General features: G+C 39.7%; 1 protein-coding gene across 10 annotated transcripts in view; it reads right to left on the bottom strand.

Moving 5' to 3' along the window:
• Positions 1–3,858: 3,858 nt before the first annotated feature.
• The window catches only part of OSBPL3 (oxysterol binding protein like 3), a 138,278-nt gene continuing 120,305 nt past the window's right edge, over positions 3,859–21,831 (bottom strand). For 6 of the 10 annotated variants that reach the window (XM_073333694.1, XM_073333703.1, XM_073333696.1 and 3 more), the window contains 5 exons: positions 13,358–13,502; positions 11,365–11,509; positions 10,578–10,704; positions 7,859–7,981; positions 3,860–5,970 (listed from right to left, as the gene is read on the bottom strand). In XM_073333694.1, coding sequence (XP_073189795.1) covers positions 5,874–5,970; positions 7,859–7,981; positions 10,578–10,704; positions 11,365–11,509; positions 13,358–13,502 — 637 coding nt within the window. In that variant the 3' untranslated portion in view covers positions 3,860–5,873. Of the gene's footprint in view, positions 5,971–7,858; positions 7,982–10,577; positions 10,705–11,364; positions 11,510–13,357; positions 13,503–21,831 lie in introns of all 10 variants that reach the window. The other 4 variants (XM_073333699.1, XM_073333701.1, XM_073333702.1 and 1 more) reach the window with 1 other exon arrangement.

Genomic DNA, 21,831 nt, shown 5'->3' with positions numbered 1-21,831 from the left:
CCTGTGCTGCCGTGGCTACACGGCTGTGTACACACATGCTAGTTCGGTAAGAGCTAGTGCAAGTATGTGTACACAAGCCGGGGAATCACCCCCCCCGTGTGGAGTGCAGTGCCCATAAACAGAGCTCCAACACGAGCAGCCGGGAGCCACTTCCGCAGCAGAAAGCCACGTTTAGAGGAACTGAAAGTGTTCCTCCCCACTACCAACCCTTTTAATGTAAGTTAGTCCACTAAGTCCGGTATATATCTCCCAAAGAACCATCTTAGCAACCTTCTCCCACATCTTCAGGTCAGTTCAGATGGGAGTTGGTTACATCTTGAGAAGCAACCAGGTGTTTCACAGGCCCACCCAAAAAAATGCTAAGATCTGCTCTGGTCAAAATTTCAACAGATTTTAATGAGATTCTGCTTACCAAGAATAGTAGTGTGGATTGATTTAGATTGAAGTGATCGAAATCGCCAATTTTAAATCACACTTTCAAATACATTTTTATTATTTAAATAGATAATCCATTTTAATCTTGTTTGCATTTGTACTTTTTATTTTCCTAAAGAAAGGTGGATTCTCATGGTTTAATAACCATTAAAATGTGTTCATCTGCAACTAAATATAGACTCACATTAAATTTAGAGCTCTACTATAGTTATGCTATATCTATACACATTTAAGCAATTACATAGCTTAACTCACATTTATTCCAATTCTTAACTTGTACATTTTTGTATTATGCATATTTTACTTACTAGATTTTTTTACTTGTGATTTGTGCCAAGGTCTATTTGCATACAAATTAAAATTCAATTTAAAATGCACCAAAAGAGCATTTTTAATTTTTTTTTTTTTTTTTTACACAAAATAGTTAAACAACACTCTTATCTGCTAGATACAAACTTTCTTATCAAGAAGGTTATCAAATCATCTTTTGCATTTTAAACCAACTGAATTATTAAATAGAAGTAGCAGTAGCTAATGAATTGAATGGATTGTTTCAGTTCATGAGGCCCTTCAAGATTTTAGAACTAATAGTTCTCATCCTCTCACACCCAGTCTTTTATTCAAAGCTTGGAAGAGGAACACAAGCTTTCTGCTTTTTCAACTCCCTCTTGGTTTCGTAACTGTGAATGACCTAGTCATTGAACTGAACTAGTTGAATAAACTGAAATGAAGAAATATTCTCTCTGCAGAAGAGGCTATAGATGTCAAAACTGGTTTACCCTTCAACAAACTCTGATTGCAGATGCTTGGACATGTCAGTGATTTGACTTTCTGTAAAGATTGGCAGCGTATGTGAATTGCTTCTTAAAAAATTAATTCAAATTTTACACTTCCAAAAAGGTTGTCCTATATAAGCTATACTACTGTTTAATTCCCCTAAAATAATTACATACCGAAAGGTGTGCGTGTGAAGAAAAACTATTTAAAGTCTAATAAACCAACAACAGCAAAATGGACAGAGTTAAAACCTCACTCCTGAAATTCTGCAAGTATTATAATTAGAGATTTTGGCTTTACGTTTACCACGTTTCTGAAATTCAGTGTTTGTTTTGCACAAATTGACTCATTTCAAAATGTCTGTTACTACAATTTTTTAGAAAATCCAAAGGCATGCTTCCCTATGTTCACTCAAATTTTCCTCCCAGTTACAGTGTTTTAGTTCAGGAGTCTGCTCTTATCTATTAACACTGAAAAGTCGGTAAAATTGAAGTCATGACAGCTCCTAATTTCTCATGAACAAATTAGGCGACTGAATCAGTTCTTTTCAGCGTTCATGTTTAAAATAACACCACCAGAAGAGGTAGCTTCAGATAGTTGCATGAGTTAAAACAGAAAGCCAGAATCCCTGGCTATAGCTCATAAGATGCGCAAGACCAGCTAACGCCCCAGAATAGAGGATGGTAGCAATGATACTTGCTCTTCATTTATTTTAAAGATGCATGTCTATTTTAACAGCTTCCTTGGTTTTGTGGGCGGATGTCAGGGCCTTTTTATTTCAATGCAGTTTTTTTGAAAAATGGACAATATGAAAGGAAAACACAATATTTTGTTCTCAGTATGCAGGGAGAAAGTGTGACTACACAGAAATCTAAATTAAACAAAATGTTATTTATTTAGTCATTAAAAAGAAAAGCTACACTATACTTCAGCAGGCTGGTGTGAACTGCATGTTCATCTTGCCATGAGTAATTGCTTACACATATGGGCTATGAATGGGTTTGTGTGCACACACACAGAATGTTTTCAAGGCATTTTTCTTCCACATCTGAACCTATTTGTAATTAACTAAAGGATCAACAACTAGCGTCAGCTAGCAGTGGAAATGTGGTGTAAGAGAAACACCACAGCTCTAACTTTCTCAGTAGCTTTACCTTTCCCAATAGTTAATATTCATGCTGCAAACCTGGGAAGCATACAATGAGAAGGGACTGCCAGGTGCAATTGTTTTACTTCGATATACAAGAAATATTCTGGATTCCTTTGGTACCACAGTATAAGAACTGGAGTAGTACAAAATTAACCCATCTTCCTGATCTAGGAGTTTTGCCTGAAAGAGGAGTGAAGGATTAGGCCTGTGTACCGAGTCATTGGTAAAAATGCATTTTTGCATTAGCTTAGGTCCTAAATTATCCAGGGGGTCCCAAACTGTAGTAGGCTTACCCCTGGGGTACATGAAACATCTCTGGGGGGTGGTACATGGGAGAAATTGGTGGATTTTCTTATTTTATTGCATTTTCATAATAGGCTAGTCAGACAAAGCTTTAAAACTCTGTGGGAATTTGTTATATATAATACGGTAGTTAATTTACTTCAAGATGTACCAGTGAGAAGAGAGATACACAGAACCCTCACCTCTAATCACTGTACAGCATGGGTTCAGTTGTCTAGCAACTGTCCAGTCTAATTGAGCTCAGAATTTAGGGTTCCCCTCACCCCCCCTTGGTTGTATACGTTGCACTATATCTGTACGCAACAGTGAAATAGGGACAAATGGCTAAAGACAGGTTGTTTTAAGAAGAACACACAAAATATCAGTGATGAGAAGGGTAGGGGTATGCAGGCAGCTGGTATATCTGGAAGGGGGTATGTAATAAGAAAAGTTTTAAAGATTTTAAATGGTCACAAATATCCCAAAACAGTATTGCCAACTCACAGTGCTCAAAAATAATGAGTCAAACTCCCCCTCCCCCAATCATGAGATTATCTTAGAAAATCATGAGATACACATTTGGGTTTAATTTGCCTTCTGGAGTCTGAGTTTTTAGGAGCTCGTGTTTGCAAGCTTTTCTCACAATCATGAGAGCTAGAAATATTCCTCAACCGACTCATGATAAAATTGTGAGAGTTGGCAACAGCCTGCTGCTTTGGACTCCATTAACTTACAGTTCTTGAGCCAGCTTCTGATTATTAATGAATTAAGCATATTACACAGATTTGGAGGAAAAAAAAAAACAGACAGCATGCAGAAGGTATAATAATGGTCACATCTGACAGCAATGGTGACACTTGCTAATTGTGACACAAACACTTAAATACCACCTTAGTCCCTTCCTCAAATTTTCCTTGAGAATTTTCTTTTTTAAAGTTAATTTTGTGGGAAAATAATAGTGATGGAAAGATTCTATTTAGAATGCCTGGTAACTACTGACGGCAGGGACAACTAGAACATAGAGATGACCTGGGCCTGCTGAGAGTGGGGGAAGGGGGGCAAAGTGAGGGCCGCAGACTTCAGCAGTGTTACTGAGCATGCTCATTCCATGTGAGCAAGCTCAGTACAAGCCAAGTAACCAATCTGGGGGGCACGTGACCCCCCCCCACATCCCCCCTCTGATCTTGAAGTAGCAATTAATTCTTCAGACAGCTTTTATGAGAAAATAAACTAAGATGGAGATGCAACAACGGATCGGACTGTGCAATTCCCACAACTCTCTCTCAAAACACTCCAACTATGCCCAGTGGATCAGTTTTCCTGTTGAGTCAGAAAGTCCAGATTTCACCTGTCTCACGCTGAGCATGTATTATTTAAAATTGCTGACTTTAAACAATTAGTGTGTCCTGCATCTTTAAAGGCCAGATTAAATAAAAGAGAACAATGCTTAAGTAACATTGTGCAAATGAGAGAAAGGCTGATTTGCAAAGTGAGTTAAACTCCTAAGGTAGCAGCTGTGGCTACGAAATCAGTGAAGTGGAATTGTAAAGGTGTTACCGGGCAAAATTAAATAATAAATTTAACTGACATCACAGAACAGTTTTAAAATGCAACTTTTATAGCACTTGTTTAATGTTATACATGATACAATAAACTTGCAGTAAAGAGATCTAATATTTAAAGGGTTTTCTTTAAGACCGCATCAGCACACAGTAAATTGGAAGTTTTTCAAAGCTTTTGATCTCTCTTAAGTCTTCATCTCCCCTAGCTGCAACTTGCACCAATAATAAACTGGTTAAACATAGCAACAACTTTTGACTCACTTGTGTTTTAATTTGTACAATCTCAAAACCTCCACTAATAATTTACTTTTTCTTTTTTTTGCACAGTGGAAACCTTTCAGTGTTGTTACCACAGAGAGTCTCGCAAAAGGTTTGCATGCAACAGACCTAGAAAATGTGGATCAGGCTTGGGTTCTAGTATGGCCAGGAATGTAAATTGCTTTGAGAGTACAATTTGTTTTGCTACATGTGCTACTGTATTACTTTGATTTTGAGGGAAGAGGGAACACCCCACCACCTCCACTCAAATGTGCAATTTTACATCTATTTTCTGCTGTGGTTTGATAGACATACTTTTGATCTGCATGAAAATACTACCTATATGTACAAAGAGTACAGAAAAGAGATAAAACCAATTTAGTGCAAGACACTTAAATATTTATCTGAACACAACAAGCAGTTAAAGGAAGATCAAAGATTCCATACATATAATTATAAGGCAGATGGTCTTTTTTTTTTTTAATACAAGATCTTAAATATGCTGCTTATAATAAGAGGTAGAATATATCAAAAATGTATTTAAGAAAACGTCTGTTACTTTAACACAATAATTTACTTTACTAAGTTTTTAAAAAGTATCCCTGTTTGATTTTTTCAGGTAAATAAAAGAAGTCCAGCTACGGAAGCAGAAAATTTTGTGCTCTATGTCTATTTTACTTACTGGAAAAGAGAGAAAAATCTTCTTTCATCCCGTCAGTGCTCAAGCATTAACCAAACCCTTTTTGGGGCTGTAAATTTGAAGATTCTGGGTGAGAAGATTTGGTGGTGATTCCTGATCTTCTAGTGTTACATGTAGCAGGGTACAATTGTCTAAGTAAGGCAGTAGAACCACAAATACAAGCTCACTATTACCTTTTTAAATAGGCTAGTGACAAGCAAATAAAAACAGGAATTTATTTAATCTCTACAGAAAAAAATAAAAAGGTTACTCAGACTCCAGCACCAGCAGACTCGCTTTGTTTCAGTAATTAAAAGCTGTCTTTCCAACCTTGGTAGCCCACTTAAAGTTCATGTAACCATGGCTTCCATTCATGTTTCTTAGCACAGCCAGGAGAGGCTGATATTTTCTCCTTTGTAATTCAATAAGGCATACATTAAATCTGAATTTGCATTATTAACTTTTGGAAAAGTAGTGTTAAAGCTTCTTTTTCTCCCCTCCCCAGCCATTAACATTCAATAATGTTTATTTTATTAAATAGTTTATAAAACCAGTTTTTTTATACATTCAGACAATCATGGTAACAATCAAATAGTAAAGAAATCAAATGAAGAAAATATATATGTCAAATTCTAAATGAAGCACAATTCTAGAAGGTACACTTAATGTATGAAGCTGTACACACACATAAATCAGAGAAACACAGATGAGCATCTTCTAAGGTCCTCTCTCACCAGAGAACAGGATTGTCCAGTTTGGAAAAACCAGGGTCTTTTCTAAGATCCATGTATGTTCCATTGCTCACCCAGGAGTCATCTGTGGATTTCCTGTCAAAAGATTAAATGATTTCCTGAATGTATAGCTGAACTTTGTACTTTTGCTGCCCTTTGGTTTCTTGGTCCTGCCACCCCCGTTTAGGTCTTGAGTTGTCCGATTTTCAGAGGTGGTAAGCACCCACAGTTTGCTTTGACTTCTGCTGGAATGGTGAGCGCTCAGTACTTTTTAAAATCAGGCTCTAGGCTTCTCCCTTGCCTCAAGGTTCACAGCCAACTTCCTGGAAACCCTTGTGAGAATGGTTTTCCTAAATGATCCACGATATTACTTTTGTCCACACTATGACTGTCTGAATCTGGACCTGTCTTTAACTTCACTCCAGGAATGGCTTATGGCAGTTATTTTTACGGTGGCAGTGCATAGAGGCCTCAATCAAGGGTCAGGGCCCATGGAGTTAGGCACTGTACGTATAGACAGGTCCTGCTTTGAGAAGATTACAATCGAACTTTAATCTAATGTAGAGCATTTATGCAATGGCAACAGCCATTTACTCTAAAATTATTTTAAATAAAGCCAGGTTTACTCATTTTAGAAGAGAGAAAATCCAAGTAATCAAAGGTAAACCCTGTAAATCCATATCTGAACTAAGGTTTGGGTAACAGCCTTGCTAGAGATTTTACCCTATTAATTTAAACCAAAGCACATGCCCCACATACTCTTAGAGTAACTCTACCTTCATGTTGACCTGCCCTGGCTCTCTGTTAGAGCTCACTACCCTCATAATTACACTTCTACCAATATACATTTTACATATGTTCCATCTTACCCAATATTTAACCAAATTTTGTTTCTCCAAATCAAGGGGCATTCCCTCCTGCAATCTGCCTTTGGGGAATATTGAATAGATCAACAATTTCTTCATAATAAAGGATCTGGGGGAATGCACAATTAAACAGTACTTGGGTCTCTTACCTGCTACACTGACTGGTTAGCCCGCTGGAGGCAAAGCTTGCTTCCCTTTCGTCAAAATCATCAAGTTACCATCCGAGTTTACCCAATATCAGTTATAACTACTAATCAGGGGTTAACTCATCCCCACTCCTCATACACACAAGGAATGTATTTTAGTCACCTCTTTATACGTACATTGGAAATGTTCCTACATTTCTCTCACAAATTCTCCCTCTAAAAGTAAGACACCTACCTCCACTGCAAAGAATTAATTCCTCATGAATCCCCAGGCCTTTTGTCTCAATAGATATCTGTTCTACTCTGAATCTGGCTCCAACCTTCTTACTAGATCCTGAACCAAGGACATGGCAGGTAAGTGCAATGTTCTCTCCAACATTCACTTTTAAACTTGTAGTCGCCAAAGCCTGTGTTAGCCATTTTATGTTATGAATGCAAGGTTTCTCTCTCCCCCCTTATATAGGCAAAACACATTCAAATGATGGAAGTGACTTCATTGCTTGCGTAAAGTGTCAGATTGCTAGCCCAGGAAACAAACCTGCTGCACATGGAATTCCTGTCGACTTCATTGGGAGGGCTATGCAGAGAGGGCTTACACAGACCAGGTGCCAAGCTTAATCCTTCCACTTCAACTGTGTGTCTTAACTCTTACTCGAAGGGATGAAAAGACAAGTTCATTCCCCAGGCAAATTCAATCTGCAGCCTTGGTATGGAGGCTGCCAACTGAGATTTGTTTTCCGGGATTACAAATACAAACAAAAAAAGTTTAGGGATGTCATGGGGAAGGGTATGTTTGTTCCTTGGCTACTAATCTAAGTCTGAAGCAAGTTTATATGGCCAGGTTCCAAAAAAACATGGTTGTAAAAGTTGACTTATGGAAATACTCACCCTCTGCCCCATGGTGGTACAAAGCCAGTGCTGTGACGCAAAAACTTCACTAAATTACAGTATTTGCCATTGTTTACATAGTACCTGAAAAATCTAGGTTGATGCTCCAGGTTGTTTTCTTCTAGAATCTTTCGCCGTTCTCTCTGCAACTGTTCAATCCTTTGCTTTTGCATTTCAGCTCCTTCAATATTCCCTTCCTCTAGAAACCTATAGTACAGCAATGGTATAAGAGCCAAAGATTATTGGTGCTTCCGCTCTTTGTTTTTGCAATGCCCTCTCATTGACTCAAAGTTTCAGAATCTGAACTCTAAGATCCTGCAGTTTGTAGTTCAGCTATTGTGAACAATTAAAATCAGCAGAGCAAGATTTTTCATTCACATAAAAAGAAAGTGATGCATCAAACCGGGAGAGGTTGCAAGCACTTTGGAGGACAGGATTAGAATTTAGATTACATTCAATAAAGACAAGTGCAAAGGACCATAGTTAGGGAGGAAAAATCCAATGCATAAATAAAAAAAAATGAAATAAATGGGTAGACAGCAGTATTGCGGAAAAGGATCAGGGGGTTATAGGGATCACAAATTGAATATGGATTTCCACCACATCTTCAACAATCACCGCCCATCCATCAAACACTCTCTAGAACATTCCCACACCAGCATCATCTTCAACAACGGAATCCTAAGAACAACTACATACAAGAAACCCACTGATCACCACACTTACCTCCACAGATCCAGCAACACCAAGAAATTGGTTTCTACAGCCAGGCTCAAAGATACCACAGAATATGCTCCAGAGAGAAAGTCCAGGATACACACCTAAACACACTTAAAACTGCTTTCACCAAACAAGGACACTCTGCCAGAGAAGTAAATCGCATCATGGAATGGGCCACCCAAATACACTAGGAGCATCTGCTTCAATACAGAAAAAAACACCTCACTGAGAACACAGCCCTAGCTGTCACCTACCCCATAGGGGTTCCATTGTGGGGTGGTGTCAAAGAATTACAATCCATACTTGATGGGGACCACATACTGAAAGAAATCTTTCCTGATCCCCATATTCCATCCTTCAAACCACCACCTAATCTTGCCAAGATCATCATCAGAAGCAAGCTCCCCACAGGCCAGGACACATTAACTGGAAGTGGCACCAGATCCTGCCAGAACAATAGATGCAAAACCTGCAGACATATCTCCACTGCTACGATGATTAAGGCTGCGAGCCTTTCATGGAAGTCTCGGAAGGCACTTGGGGTAGCCCTGGGGCCAGCCGTATCGGCCGCTGCTCTGGCAGCCCCAGGCAACTGGTCCCAGGCACTGTCCCGGGGCATCAGTCCAGGAGCCCCCTCCCATAGCACCTAAGGTTTAGTTAGGGGTATTTTTAGTAAAAGTCATAGACAAGTCACTGGCTGTGACATTTTGGTTATTGTTCATGACTTTTACTGAAAATACACATGACTAAATCGTAGCCTTAATGATGATCAGTATCCCCCTGCCCAACACTCTGTTCAATAACCATGGGTCCTACACATGCTTATCACAACACGTGGTGTAACTCATCCAGTGCATCAAATGCCCCAACAACTGTGTGGGTGAAACCAGACACTCATACAGAAATGTGATAAAAGACAAAACACCATAACACCCGGGGGTGAATACTTTTCACAAAGTGATCACTCCATATCTGATCTGTCAATTCTCATCCTAGAGAACACCTTCAAAAGACAAGCCTGGGAGTTTAAATTCCTAACTCCACTAGACTCTAAAAGTCATGGACTTAGAGATACTGTCTCCTTACAACAAATGTATAACACCCTGACTGCTAACCCTTAATTGCCTACTTCATTTTAAGTGGTCTCCCACAGCATGTGTGAACCCCTTACGCTTAACAATCTGTCAACTTGTTATATTTAGCTCAGGCACTCTGGTTACCTTCCCCAGACCTGAAGGAAAACTCTGAGAAGCTCAAAAGTTTGTCCCTTCCACCAACAGAAGTTGGTCCAATAAGAGATTACCTCACCTATCTTGTCTCTCTCAAACTGAATATGAGTGAACAATGTGATACTGTTATGAAAAGGCAAATGTCATTCTGGATTTATTACTGGGAGTGTCATATCTAAGATGCAGGAGGTAATTTCCCCTCCCCACCCCACTCTCCTCAATGGTGAGGCCTTTGCTGAGGTACTGTGTCCAGTTTTAGCACCATACTTTAAGGAGGATGTGAATAAACTGGAGAGAGTCCAGAGGAGAGTAACAAAAATGATAAAAGGTTTAGAAATCACAGTTGTCTGAGGAAAGGTTGAAAAAATTGGGCATGTTTAGTCTAGATAAGAGAAGACTGAAGAGGAACATGATAATTCAAATATGTAAAAGGTTGTTCTAAAACAGATAGTGACCAACTGTTCTCCATGGCCACAGAATAGCTGTAGTAATCAGCTTAGTTTTCAGCTAGAGCAATTTAAGTTAGGTATTAGGAAAAACTTTCGAACTATAAGGGTAGTTAAGCTCTGGAATAGGTTACCTAAGGAGGTTGTGGGATCCCCAACACTGGAGGTTTTTAAAAATAGGTTAGGAAAACACCTGTGAAAGATGGTGTAGGTATACTTAATCCTGCCTGAGCTCTGGAGGATGAACTAGACCAGTGGCTCTCAACCTTTCCAAACTACTGTACCCCTTTCAGGAGTCTGATTTGTCTTGCGTACCCCCAAGTTTCACCTCACTTAAAAACTACTTACTTACAAAATCAGACATAAAAATACATAAAGAATAAGGAATATATATGCAGAACATGTTACCTTTGGTCTGGCCTAAATCGTGTGTCAGTAGGTGGTAGGAATGGCCTAGTCTGTGGGTCCAGTTCATTTAACTCTAATGCAAACTGTGTAAATCCATAACACTGTTCATAATCTTTAGGCATGGGATCTAAAAAGAAACACGTATAAAGAGTGCAAATTAGGCTTTTATCTTTTTTTTTTAATGAAGTTCTGCTATTTTAATATGTTAAGGCTTTAAAGCTCATACCACCCCAAATAGCTTCTTGGAATCTCAGTCAAAATAAATAAAAAATGAATACATTACATATTGCAGAAGGGCATGACTTCACAGCTTGATACCATTTTGGAGAGAGATGGGTGCAAACCACCTAACTTTGTGGGAGTTCATATTTGAATCAGATTGCAGTACTGAACTTTTTGGGCCCATCTTTAATTTCTAAGAACAAGCATCCACTAAACATCTTCAGAAACTTAAAAACATCCCTTTTATTTTTTAGAAATAAACCCCTAACACCTATACTTGCCCAAATGTGGAATTGAGACCCAAAATAAGGGGAATATAGTGCAGAAAGAAAAAAAAAATCCATGATTAGTTTCTTTACCAGAAGTAATATTTGAGAAATCTAATTATACAATTTAGCTTTTCAGATTTAAGTTTTACACATTACAAGCAGAAGAGCAAATCTGTGTACAATAATAATAAACCTGGACCTAACATGTAGCGTGAGATGAGGTATGAACATAGGGGTAAATTCATTCTCAAGCAAACTTAAATTCTGCACAAGTGTTGATTATACTGGTTACTAACTTGCTCGCCATATGCAGGTTGGTGAAGACGGGGTTCCACAATATATACTCTCGTGCCATTTCCCAAAAAGCCGATGCACTACTTTCCCATCTCTGTCCATGACACTGCCTTCAATCTCATGCATATTAGGATTCCAATATTTTGCCTATAGTTAAAATGAACAGAAACAACATTGCTGCAAATTTGGAAGTATGAACTATTTTGCCATTTAGATATGTTATTGTTGTAGGACTCATCTGAGGGTGCTTTTTCTTAAAGAATAGCTATATGTAAGATCTGGGACACACATCCATTCATTTTCATCTACACTACACAGTGTTACAGACATCAAGCAACCCCCAGTAATTTTAACTAGTTGACTTGCAAAACCCCTTTAAATGTTTATAAAAATCTCTGAAAGTTCCATTTTTTTAAAGGGCAAAGTTAAGCAGAGAAAGGTAAAGCAGGGACTGGACTTTGATTTTACAAATCCCAAGGCAGAACCAGAGATGGGTCAGATCCATGGCCTGTTTATCTAAACTCCTTCACTTCTGCAAATTTGAGAGATTGATGCTCAGAGAAACAGTTCCACTTTTAGCCAGTTTACAATGCAGAATACTTAAGATTTGCAATACATCTCAAACTTTAAAATCTCAGTTCCAAACACGGACTGTATACAATGCCTTTGTAATTTTTCAGTTAAAAATAAGCATTTGAAAATCATTTCAGTGTTACCTAGAAAGTGACATAATAATCATGAAAAAAGAAAAGGAGTACTAGTGGCACCTTAGAGACTAAGGCATCCGATGAAGTGAGCTGTAGCTCATGAAAGCTTATGCTCAAATAAATTGGTTAGTCTCTAAAAAGAAAAGGAGTACTTGTGGCACCTTAGAGACTAACCAATTTATTTGAGCATGAGCTTTCGTGAGCTACAGCTCACTTCATTGGATGCATACTGAGAATACTTTCCACAGTATGCATCCGATGAAGTGAGCTGTAGCTCACGAAAGCTTATGCTCAAATAAATTAGTTAGTCTCTAAGGTGCCACAAGTACTCCTTTTCTTTTTGCGAATACAGACTAACACGGCTGCTACTCTGAAACCTGTCATAATACTCATGGGAACAAATGAACACAAAAATGAAATTTCAAAGGATGTTTTACAGTAGTTTATTTTCTCCTGTTGCAGATGCATGGTGCATGCAACAGCACTTACCATGTGGATGGAAGGGATGAAACAAATACTTGCGCCAAGAAACTTAGATAAGGAGAACCAGGATTTAGGCAAGTATCTCAATATGATATGCAAAAGTCTCAGTCAGGTAGCAACCAGCCTAGTCAACAGATGCCTTGCTGGGTTTCTAGTTGCCATGTGCTTCCAAGAAGCCATTTTAACCCACTGCTGATATAACTTTAAATTGCATGGTCAGGAGTACTTCATGCCTCCTACTGAAGCACACGCCTTACACAACAGCCCAGCTAGTGCTTTGGGTACACAAAAGGGAGAAGCAGAGTGCTGGCTGCTCAGCTGGAGTCTTGTTAGGCACTTGGCCTGTAAGTGCCAGATCTACAGCTGCTGGTAAAAGACAACTTGAAAGCAAACAGAACAGACTGCCCCACAGGGGCTTAGTGAGAGGCATGTGGGGAGTCACCACTAGTGGATACCTAGTGCCTGTCTTTAGTCAGAGGCAGCTGGAAAGTTCCCACTCTTCCCCGACCCTGGTGGTTTCTTTCCATACATCAGGAGTCTCCTCACACCAAGCAGCAACTTTTACTTTCTGCCTGGCCCTCCCGAATGAAATGCAATTCTTTTAGAGTTCGGTTCTCCCCCTGATGGACAAAAATCTCCAACGCACCTGTGTCAATTACAATTAGATCAAAGGGAAAATGTGATTCATAAGCAGCCCAAGGAACAAGAGTACCCTGCTGGGCATGGCTCTACTATATAGCATCCTCCTTACAGCAGTGCTCATCAGAAAAAGTATTAACACCACTGCGGTGAGTGAAAGTCACACCTTTATGAAAGTCAGTTTGCAGAGACAAGTGTCGTCATTCAGGTTTTTGATGATGATCTCGCCGTAGTGTTCAATCCATCTTTGCCCACTTAAGATGTTATGGATACAAGAAGTCACCTTATTCCACTCAAAATGGTCTCTGAAACTTGAAGCAAGATAAAGAGGTGAATGATGCCATCCCTAAAATAACCAATGAACTCATAACAATGACTAATGGAGGAATTTTCTTATTCAAAAATGTTAAATGAGTCTTCTCTCCCTTTCCCCTTTCCCTCCCTGCGGGGCAAGCACAATGACCCAGCAAGAAAATCAATTTCCCTGAAAAGCCTTTGCTGGTGTAAACTTCTGGTGTAAACCATAGCACTGAATTCAGTTAGTTCTCTTAGCTCATCCAAAGTTAAAAAAACAGTGCTCGTATTGCATATAACAATTGATTAAGGGAAGAAGCATTAATGGCACAGAAGCTAGCAAACAGAGCTGTAAACAGGGGAGTTTCAGTGGGAGTTTGTATTGTGGTGCTTGTTTGGGGTTTGTTTTTGCTGCGGGTGGTGGTGTTTTGGTGTGGTTTGTGTTTCCCAGATTAACAGGATTTAGGTGGGAAGGCTATGACAGATACAGAGGCAGCAGTGGGAGTGACTCATGTAGAGGAAGACACAATGAAGATGACTGGATGTGGAAGCTGCGGTATGTACTTGATCCTGGAGGGGGTACGTCGTAAGAGTTTTGTCTGCATGAAATGCTGTCTGATAGAGCTGATGGAGGAAAAGATCCGAGGTCTGGAGATGCAGGTGGAAAGTTTGGTTGAGTTTAGAAAGGGGTTCGAGCAGATTATGGAGCAAAGGCATGAGGTACCTGAAGGGAAAAGCTCAGACTTGCAGATGGAAGCAGGACTAAGGAATTCTGAGGGGAGACTGGGTGAGGAAAGTGGTCAGTGGAAGCATGTGACTAAAAGAACCAGGCAGAGGAAAAGACGGGCTAGTGAAGGAGAAATAGAGCTCAAGAACAGGTTTGCACAGTTGGAAAATGAAGAAGGGACTCAGCAGGTAGTCACTGAAGGTGGAAGGGCAAGGAAGAAGAGAAGAGCGGCTAGTCCTATCAGAAAAGGGGACGAGTCAATGGAGATTACACCAAATATGAGCCCCAGGAGGATACAGGATGGGTTGAAGAGGATTACAAGGGAGAATAGGAATGGAAAGAACTTGTAGCCAGAGGGAACAGGGGATAGACTGGAGAATAGCACCATCACAAGGAAAAGGCAGGTCTATGTGAATGGGGACTCCTTATTGAGAAGAATAGACAGGCCTGTAACCAGAGCTGATCCAGAGAATAGAAGGGTGTGCTGTCTTCCAGGTGCTAAGATACGGCATGTAGACCTGAAGTTGAAAAGGATCCTAAAGGGAGCAGGAAAGAATCCCCTAATTATCCTTCATGTGGGAACAAATGATACAGCTAGATTCTCGCTGGAAAGTATTAAGGGAGACTATGCTAGGCTGGGGAAGACGCTTAAGGAAATTGAGGCTCAGGTAATCTTTAGTGGGATTCTGCCTGTTCCTAGAGAGAAGGGCAACAAAGGTGTGACAAGATTATGACGATCAACAGATGACTTAGGCAGTGGTGCTATAAGGAGGGCTTTGGGATGTATGGCCACTGGGAGGCATTCATGGACAGAGGACAGTTCTCTCGGAATGGACTTCATCTGAGTAGGGAAGGAAATAGACTTCTAGGATGGAGGCTGGCACAACTGATTAAGAGAGCTTTAAAACTAGGAATTTGGGGGAGATGGTTGGGAGATGTCCAGGTAATTGCCACACTGGATTTTAGCATTGAGAGGGAAGAAAACGAAGTAAGAAAGGATACAGCCGTAGGTAGGAGAATGTATATAAGGAGGAAGGGCAGTGTGGATACCAGTCTAATAGGTCATACTGGGTGTAGAATGTCCATGCCTAATCAGGTACAGAATGTGAGCGAGGCCAAACAGCAAAAATGAAGATGTTTGTACACCAATGCGAGGAGCCTAGGGAACAGAATGGAGGAACTAGAGCTACTGGTGCAGGAAGTGAATCCAGATATTACAGGGATAACAGAAACATGGTGGAATAGTCGTCATGACTGGGCTACAGGTATTGAAGGGTATGTGCTGTTTAGGAAAGACAGAAATAAAGGTAAAGGTGGTGGAGTAGCATTGTATATCAATGATGAGGTAGAATGTAAAGAAATAAGAAGCGATGGAATGGATAAGACAGAGTCCGTCTGGGCAAAAATCACATTGGGGAAGAAAACTATTAGAGCCTCCCCTAGGATAGTGCTTGGGGTGTGCTATAGACCGCCGGGATCTAATTTGGATATGGATAGAGCCCTCTTCAATGTTTTTAATGAAGTAAATACTAATGGAAACTGTGTGATCATGGGAGACTAACTTCCCAGGTATAGACTGGAGGACGAGTGCTAGTAATAATAATAAAAAGAAAAGGAGTACTTGTGGCACCTTAGAGACTAACCAATTTATTTGAGCATGAGCTTTCGTGAGCTACAGCTCACTTCATCTGATGAAGTGAGCTGTAGCTCACGAAAGCTCATGCTCAAATAAATTGGTTAGTCTCTAAGGTGCCACAAGTACTCCTTTTCTTTTTGCGAATACAGACTAACACGGCTGTTCCTCTGAAACCAGTAATAATAATAGGGCTCAGATTTTCCTAGATGCGATAGCTGATGGATTCCTTCATCAAGTAGTTGCTGAACCGACAAGAGGGGATGCCATTTTAGATTTGGTTTTGGTGAGTAGTGAGGACCTCATAGAAGAAATGGTTGTAGGGGACAATCTTGGTTCAAGTGATCATGAGCTAATTCAGTTCAAATTAAATGGAAGGATTAACAAAAATAAATCTGTAACTAGGGTTTTTGATTTCAAAAGGGCTGACTTTCAAAAATTAAGGAAATTAGTTAGGGAAGTGGATTGGACTGAAGAATTTATGGACCTAAAGGCAGAGGAGGCCTGGGATTACTTTAAATCAAAGCTGCAGATGCTATCGGAAGCCTGCATCCCAAGAAAGGGGAAAAAATTCATAGGTAGGAGTTGTAGACCAAGCTGGATGAGCAAGCATCTCAGAGAGGTGATTAAGAAAAAGCAGAAAGCATACAGGGAGTGGAAGATGGGAGGGATCTGCAAGGAAAGCTACCTTATTGAGGTCAGAACACGTAGGGATAAAGTGAGACAGGCTAAAAGTCAAGTAGAGTTGGACCTTGCAAAGGGAATTAAAACCAATAGTAAAAGGTTCTATAGCCGTATAAATAAGAAGAAAACAAAGAAAGAAGATGTGGGATGGACTGAGGATGGAGTGGAGGGCAAGAATAATCTAGGCATGGCCCAATATCTAAACAAATACTTTGCCTCAGTCTTTAATAAAGCTAAAGAGGATCTTAAGGAAAATGGTAGCATGACAAATAGGAATGAGGATATGGAGGTAGATATTACCATATCTGAGGTAGAAGTGAAACTCGAACAGCTTAATGGGACTGAATTGGAGGGCCCAGATAATCTTCATCCAAGAATATTAAAGGAATTGGCACATGAAATTGCAAGGCCATTAGCAAGAATTTTTAATGAATCTGTAAACTCAGGGGTCGTACCGTATGACTGGAGAATTGCTAACATAGTTCCTATTTTTAAGAAAGGGAAAAAAGGTGATTCGGGTAACTACATGCCTGTTAGCTTGACATCTGTAGTATGCAAGGTCTTGGAAAAATTTTTGAAGGAGAAAGTAGTTAAGGACATTGAGGTCAATGGTAAATGGGACAAAATACAACATGGTTTTACAAAAGGTAGACCGTGCCAAACCAACCTGATCTCCTCCTTTGAGAAAGTAACAGATTTTTTTAGACAAAGGAAATGCAGTGGATCTAATTTACCTAGATTTCAGTAAGGTGTTTGATACCGTGCCACATGTGGAATTACTAGTTAAATTGGAAAGATAGGGATCAATATGAAAATTGAAAGGTGGATAAGGAATTGGTTAACGGGGAGACTACAGCGGGTCCTACTGAAAGGTGAACTGTCAGGCTGGAGGGAGGGAGGTTACCAGTGGAGTTCCTCAGGGATCAGTTTTGGGACCAATCTTATTTAGTCTTTTTATTACTGACCTCGGCACAAAAGGTAGGAGTGTGCTAATAAAGTTTGCGGATGATACAAAACTGGGAGGTACTGACAATTTAGAGAAGGACAGGGATATCATACAGGAGGATCTGGATGACCTTGTAAACTGGAGTAATAGTAATAGAATGAAATTTAATAGTGAGAAGTGTAATGCATTTAGGGATTAACAACAAGAATTTTAGTTATAAGCTGGGGATGCATCAATTACAAGTAACGGAGGAGGAGAAGGACCTTGGAGTATTAGTTGATCATAGGATGACTATGAGTCGCCAATGTGATATGGCCGTGAAAAAAGCTAATGCGGTCTTGGGATGCATCAGACGAGGTATTTCCAGTAGAGATAAGGAGGTTTTAGTACCGTTATACAAGGCACCGGTGAGACCTCACCTGGAATACTGTGTGCAGTTCTGGTCTCCCATGTTTAAGAACTGGACATTTAAACATTCAAACCGGAACAGGTACAGAGAAGGGCTACTAGGATGATCCGAGAAATAGAAAACCTGTCTTATGAAAGGAGACTCAAGGAGCTTGGCTTGTGTAGCCTAACTAAAAGAAGGCTAAGGGGAGATATGATTGCTCTCTATAAATATATCAGAGAGATAAATACCAGGGTGGGAGAAGAATTATTTAAGCTCAGTACCAATGTGGACACAAAAACAAATGGATATAAACTGGTCATTGGGAAGTTTAGACTTGAAATTAGATGAAGGTTTCTAACCATCAGAGGAGTGAAGTTTTGGAATAGCCTTCCAAGGGAAGCAGTGGGGGCAAAAGACCTACCTGGCTTTAAGATTAAACTCGATAAGTTTATGGAGGAGATGGTATGATGGGATAACATGATTTTGGTAGTTAATTGATCTTTAAATATTCATGGTAAATAGGCCCAATAGCCTGTGATGGGATGTTAGATGGGGTGGGATCCGAGTTACTACTTTCTTTCCTGGGTATCTGGCTGGTGAATCTTGCCCATATGCTCAGGGTTTAGCTGATCACCATATTTGGGGTCAGGAAGGAATTTTCCTCCAGGGCAGATTGGAAGAGGCCCTGGAGGTTTTTCGCCTTCTTCTGTAGCATGGGACACGGGTCACGTGCTGGAGGATTCTCTGCTCCTTGAAGTCTTTAAACCACGATTTGAGGACTTCAATAGCTCAGACATAGGTGAGAGGTTTTTCGCAGGAGTGGGTGGGTGAGATTCTGTGGTCTGCATTGTGCAGGAGGTCGGACTAGATGATCATAATGGTCCCTTCTGACCTTAGTATCTATGAATCTATGCCCATTTTGTTAAGTGTCCACTGTTCACAGTCCCTCACCAACATCTAGGGCCTGACTGAAAGTCCGCTGAAGTCAAGGGGAATCTATTGACTTCAATGCACTTCACTGCACAAGTGAGTTTGTGCTCTAGGTAAGAGCATAACAACACAGACTTAATTAGTTCCTGAAGAGGCAGTTGCATACTAGAGCAAGAGCAAAAGGAAAAAATATTAATAAAATAAACTAACAAGGTAATTATATAACATTAACATCTATATTCCAAGCAAACTGTCCATTTTTAAAAACAATGAACATTTAACAATGTCTGAAAATGAACAATTAAAGGAAGGTTGATAAGTGTTCAAATATCCTCTCAGTTCTTATGGTCTCCAATATATATGCATATTAAAAATACCACATTGCACATTCCCAAACCAACTTTAATTCTGCCAATCTTCTACCTATAGAAACCTTCCTGCACCCAACACTACATTGAACACTGTTTTCATAGGGATCATTGCCTGCAAACTGCACAGGGCCCGCAGACCATCTTCCAGTTCACCAGCCCCAAACCACTGATATCTTGCCTCTTACCCTCCATCTACAGATTTCTCCCTCCCCAATTCAGACTTTCTACAAGAGACCACAATGTATCATCCCCTATTTTTCATGTACAGTCCAGAAACACCAGCATTTCCAAATCCACGATTCCACTAGGAGGCAGAAAGTCTAATTTATTTCACAAAAAGAAAAGGAGTACTTGTGGCACCTTACAGACTAACAAATTTATTTGAGCTGTAGCTCACAAAAGGTTATGCTCAAATAAATTTGTTAGTCTCTAAGGTGCCACAAGTACTCCTTTTCTTTTTGCAGATACAGACTAACACGGCTGCTACTCTGAAACCTAATTTATTTCACTTATCCTCCCTCTGTGGAATGGAACACCATGTACGCTCTCTATTTACCCTCAAAAATGTGAGGAGAATCCCAGCCTTCTACTATTACAGAGTGACATATCTTTACCCAATGCAGTGTACACAAACCTTCATGTACTCCATTCATTACAGCAAGCTAGTACACTGATAATCAAGGAGCGGAGAAAGGAGTTGACACACCTGTATCCGTAGAACAGATTTTCAGTTTTAGTCAATGACTGCAAAGAATTTGGAAGTTCCAATTAAGATGTAAACTTACTCCAGATCTGTAAACACAACCTGAGATCTGAAAGTCAAGCTGAATTATCTTGTTCTTTCATGTACCAGTATCATCACCGGTAATAAAGTATCTGAGGGCCATATCATGATCTCAATAGCATCAATGAAGACTTAACCGCAACTGGGCTCTCAGATACCAGGCTGAGTTTACAGCTGGTAAAAATATTTTAAAAATTCTGCACTGAGTAAATTTGAGACAGAACCATTGAGACTCAAACCTAGAACTCCAGAATACCATTTTATGCAATCGCTTTTCAGACTAGAAATGCATTTTAAGTGACGTGCCTCAAATCATTCAAAGTGGATAGAAGAACTAGGATTACTACCCAGTTATCTTGATTTCCAATCCTGTGCTTTAACCATTACACTATGCTTCTTTATCTAATATTTGCCCAAACTCCTTCCCTTTCCTCCAAATCTCTCTATAAACCCACCTATTCCATTAATCATTTCAGTGAGTGTGATGCATGGTCATGAGTTTGCTTTACATGACATTATACAGGATTGTCTTTAGAACCGAAGTTTTTGGGACAGGGACCCATGCGGCACAGTGTACCTGCATCATGAACATTTACTGATATAGATATAGATAAAATTGTGTTCACAGATTTTACAAGTTGTGTTGCAAAGGAAATCTAGGACATCAAAAGACAAAGAAGACATGAAGAAGAGGAAAGAAAGTACACAGAGACCGGGTGTAGAGAGGCAGAGTGGAGAGAGGAAGTTGGTAGGAGTACACTTGTGAATATTTCTCAAGGAATAGTGTTGGGGCAAGTGTGAGGAACCCCACCTTTAAGTCTTACAGTAGATATCCAGATAGAAAAAAGGCTATTGCTGCTTCTATAGAAACCAGAGAAAGTGGGAATGGTGCTTGGCGAATCAATTCCTTCCTTTTTGCCCCAGTCTTTTCAACTCCTCCTCTGTTCTCTCTCACCTTGAAAATCTTAGTCTGAAGAAGTATTTTATTTCTATAGGTCTTAGAGTCCAGTGCTCTACTGAGTCAATAATTCTAGGACTCAGAAAAGAGTCACTGCTTCCAAAAGGTGCCAATTCAGCAAAACAGGGGACAAGCAGACTAGCCGGGACAGCAAAGTTAAAGGACCTTCAGTATCAAGGATACCTTTTAAATTACAACGAGAACAAAGGAGGAGGCAGCCACTCAAATGACCCTTCACTGGGGCTGTTTTGCACCAACAAAGCAAAATATATGGAACGAGGGTAGGGAGCAACATCATTTTGCTCATGAATTCAGGTAATGAAGAACAATTAGTGAGAATGATTTTAGCCTTTAACTTTTGTGGGTTGTATTTCACAGATCTATGTATGTTCTTCTTGGTGTACCACACAGTGCAGAGTCAACTTTAACAGGAATAAACTAATAAATGTGGACTCAATCATCTCTTCATGATAAAGCTCCTCTTCTTACTTCACCACCCCCTGAGCCCAGAAAGGAACCTGATGTAGCATAAGCATTGCCAGCTAATGAATACATGTTTTGTTTAATCTGTAGATGCATACAAGTTTTGTCTGTCTAGCCAGAGCTTTTAAATGGCAGGTTAATTCAATTTTATTGTTTAGGAAATAGCAGATTTAAATGGAACGCTGCTCAAACTTTAGACCTGTGTTTTGCAACAAAAGATTGAAATAGGCCAGATTCTACCAAGGAGTTTTAATCTTTCGATCTAGTAATGAATACTCTGTGCCACAGCAGCACAGGAACACCTTGTTTATTTCTTTTCTTTTTAATCAAAGGATATTTATTAAGCACTGAAGTTGTGTAATTCATCACGTTAGCTGTTGATTTCACACAAAAGAATATGCTGCTTTTGCTATTTATTATTAATAGTAATTACTTATAT

Source organism: Lepidochelys kempii, chromosome 2, assembly GCF_965140265.1.
Source record: "Lepidochelys kempii isolate rLepKem1 chromosome 2, rLepKem1.hap2, whole genome shotgun sequence".
NCBI lineage: Eukaryota > Metazoa > Chordata > Testudines > Cheloniidae > Lepidochelys > Lepidochelys kempii.
Note: the sequence above shows the minus strand (reverse complement) of the source record. Positions and strands in the feature narration are given on the sequence as shown.